The sequence below is a fragment of the Sinocyclocheilus anshuiensis genome, unplaced genomic scaffold, assembly GCF_001515605.1.
Source record: "Sinocyclocheilus anshuiensis isolate Anshui unplaced genomic scaffold, SAMN03320099.WGS_v1.1 scaffold480, whole genome shotgun sequence".
NCBI lineage: Eukaryota > Metazoa > Chordata > Actinopteri > Cypriniformes > Cyprinidae > Sinocyclocheilus > Sinocyclocheilus anshuiensis.
The window spans coordinates 509630-512723 of record NW_015555743.1 but is presented as its reverse complement, the minus strand read 5'-3'; the positions used below and the strand labels follow the sequence as shown (position 1 = coordinate 512723).

At 30.6% G+C, this 3094-nt stretch overlaps 1 protein-coding gene across 2 annotated transcripts in view; it reads right to left on the bottom strand.

The window, feature by feature from the left end:
- Positions 1-3094, bottom strand: part of xrcc1 (X-ray repair complementing defective repair in Chinese hamster cells 1) — a 26659-nt gene that overhangs the window by 11988 nt on the left and 11577 nt on the right. For both annotated transcript variants that reach the window (XM_016466880.1, XM_016466881.1), the window contains exon 11: positions 2067-2183. In XM_016466880.1, the coding sequence (XP_016322366.1) occupies positions 2067-2183 (117 nt within the window). The remainder of the gene's footprint in view (positions 1-2066; positions 2184-3094) is intronic.

Sequence of the window (3094 nt, the reverse complement as noted above, 5' to 3'; positions counted from 1 at the left end):
TATATATATATATATATATATATATACATATATCCTGTTTTTGATCAGAGGATGCATTTGTGAAGTAGATTTAAAATACCGAAATATACAATAAAGTAAAAATCTGGTTCAAATAATCACTGCATGTTTTCCAAACTGTTTTGGAAAAATTCTATTGTTTAACTGTTCTGTTTTCATTTAGTTGTGCCAGTATAACAATACTTAAATTATAAACAACAATATTTACCCTCAATGCCAGTATATATATCTTTCTATCATGAAAAATAAAAAGTGCATTAAATAAAATATCACAATATTTACGAAATTGCATATATAAAATATTCCCATTAAAATCACTGTGAATATTTGATACAGCCAAAGTAGTATCGCACAGTCTAGCCAATGAATGAAGGCGCTCATTTAATGAATTGACTGAAGTCACGGCTGTTTAGTTAAGGTTTTATCTTAAGCACCTTCACAGAAAGATCAACACAAACACACCTGCAGAAAGACTGGAGAACGAACGCCACACAACTGATGCAATGAAAGCAGAAACAGCAGCAGCAATGCCACAAAACATGACTGCATGATCAGCCACAAATAACCCCTGATGTGCAGCAATCAGCTCTTTAGAGAAACTCAGACCTCATGCAGCCTTTGCTGAGAGAGACTTCAGTACTTCAATCATTCATTATTCAGAGCACTTTTTGCTTCACGCACACTTTAAAGGAACTGCACAATCAGATGGGTCACTAAAGACTGTCAAGTAACGAGCAGCACATCATCAGAGCCAGTGCATCACTAGCAAATCTCATCTGATATTAATGCAGAGCCAGATCGGTGTAGTACTGTAGTCTAGATCCCGAGGTCCATTTTGAAGGTTCTTGCACTATAAAGCATACTTAATTGCCTTAACTTTGCACTTCTTCACAATTACACAGACTGCCAGAAAACACTAGACATTCAGTCCACCTCGTAACAGAAATGATAACTGCACGTACATCAGTGTTATTTTAGTATTATTTATATACTTTTATAGCATTTATTAATATTTTTATATTTTCATTTTAGTTTACGTTTTAGCAATTGTATGTGCTTTTGTCCTTTTTTTTTATTTCTGTTTAGCTTCAATCTATTTCTCTTTATTTCACTTTTAATAATTTTATTGTGATTGTCATTAAAAAAAAAATTCTACTTAGCTTTTTTAATTTCAGTTTGTTTTAGTAATTTTGCTGTGCTTTCTTCATTTGTATTAGTTTTATTTTTTATATTTCTATTTAGTTTTATTTAAGTTTTAGTAATTTTATGTGCTTTTGTCATTTTTATTAGTATTCATTTTCTATATTTTTTTATTTAGCTTTCATTATTTTACTTTCACTTTTAGTTTTAGTAATTTTGTTGTGCTTTCTTCATTTGCATTAGTTTTATTTTTTTACATTTCTATTTAGTTTTATTTCAGTTTTAGTAATTTTGTGTGCTTTTGTCATTTTTATTAGTATTCGTTTTCTATATTTTTTTATTTAGCTTTCATTATTTTAATTTCACTTTTAGTTTTAGTAATTTTGTTGTGCTTTTGTCATTTGTATCATTTTTGTTTTTTTATATTTTGCTTTATTTTTATTTAAGTTTTAGTAATTTTGTGTGGTCTTTTGTCATTTATTAGTTTTTGCTTTTTATATTTGTTATTTAGCTTTAATTTATTGTTATTTCAGTTTTTGTCGTGCATTTATTTTATTTCAGTTTGTTTTAGTAATTTTGTTGTGCTTTTGTATTTTTATTAGTTTTGGATTTTTTAATATTTCTATTTAACTTTAATTTATTTTTATTTCTGATTTAGTAATTTTAGTACTTACTTTTTTTCCAGTTAGCTCCTAAGGCAACATTATAAAGTTTTTCAACTAATACTTATATTTTAATTCAGCTTATTTCAATTAACATTTTTTTTCTTTTAAATATTTTCCGTTTTAGTTAAGTATAACACCACTGACCTGAATGATGCTACTAGAAAACTAAACATGCACTATAGCAGTTCCCATGATTCTCACGATATGAACTCACATCAGTTGACAGCCACCAATAATGCTCACCGTTTGAATGAAATCTTCTGCTTTGTTTTGTGGCAGTCCATCACCCACTCCTTCCTGACGATGACGCCTCCGGCTGCTTTCACCTGACTGTATTTGGGCGTGTTGGCGAAAGCACAGCTGCAGAAGAGACACAAAAGCTCTGAACAAACACGAGGTGGTTCTAGATGCTGAATCACGTCATGAGACTCTAAACTAGTGGTCGACCGATATATCGCCAAGGCCGATATATCGGTCGATATTTGGCATTTTTCAAGTATCGGCCGATAAGTTTTTCAGTACGGCCGATGCGTTCAAGGCGGGACTTTTATTTTGACATTCTCCCTGACTCCCTCTAGTTCACTGTTGTTGTTTAACAGTTCTGTCTAATACGGATAGAAGTCTGTCTAATAATCAGATAGAGCTGTTAAACAAAGGAATTAAAATTCATACAAAAAAGTATTATAACTATTGCTTTTAGTAGTAATAGAAAGGCAAACATTATAATACTTCCTCATTTACCGTAAGCTTTCAGCAACTACGCATTTATATCATTTAAACAAATCTTTGAATGAACATTTAATCTCTTGTTCGCCGTCGTCGTTAACAGTTCTGTCTAATACGGATAGAAGTCTGTCTAATAATCAGATAGAGCTGTTAAACAAAGGAATTAAAATTCATACAAAAAAGTATTATAACTATTGCTTTTAGTAGTAATAGAAAGGCAAACATTATAATACTTCCTCATTTACCGTAAGCTTTCAGCAACTACGCATTTATATCATTTAAACAAATCTTTGAATGAACATTTAATTTCACAAACCTTGCAAACTTAGTCGAATCCAGCTGTGAGATCTTGTGTATATGTGTGTATATGTGACCCTGGACCTCAAAACCAGTCATAAGGGTCAATTTTTTGAAATTGAGATTTATACATATTTATAAATAATCTTTCCATTGATGTATGGTTTGTTATGATAGCACAATATTTGGCTGAGATACAACTATTTGAAAAACTGGAATCTGAGGGTGCAAAAAAATCTAAATATTGA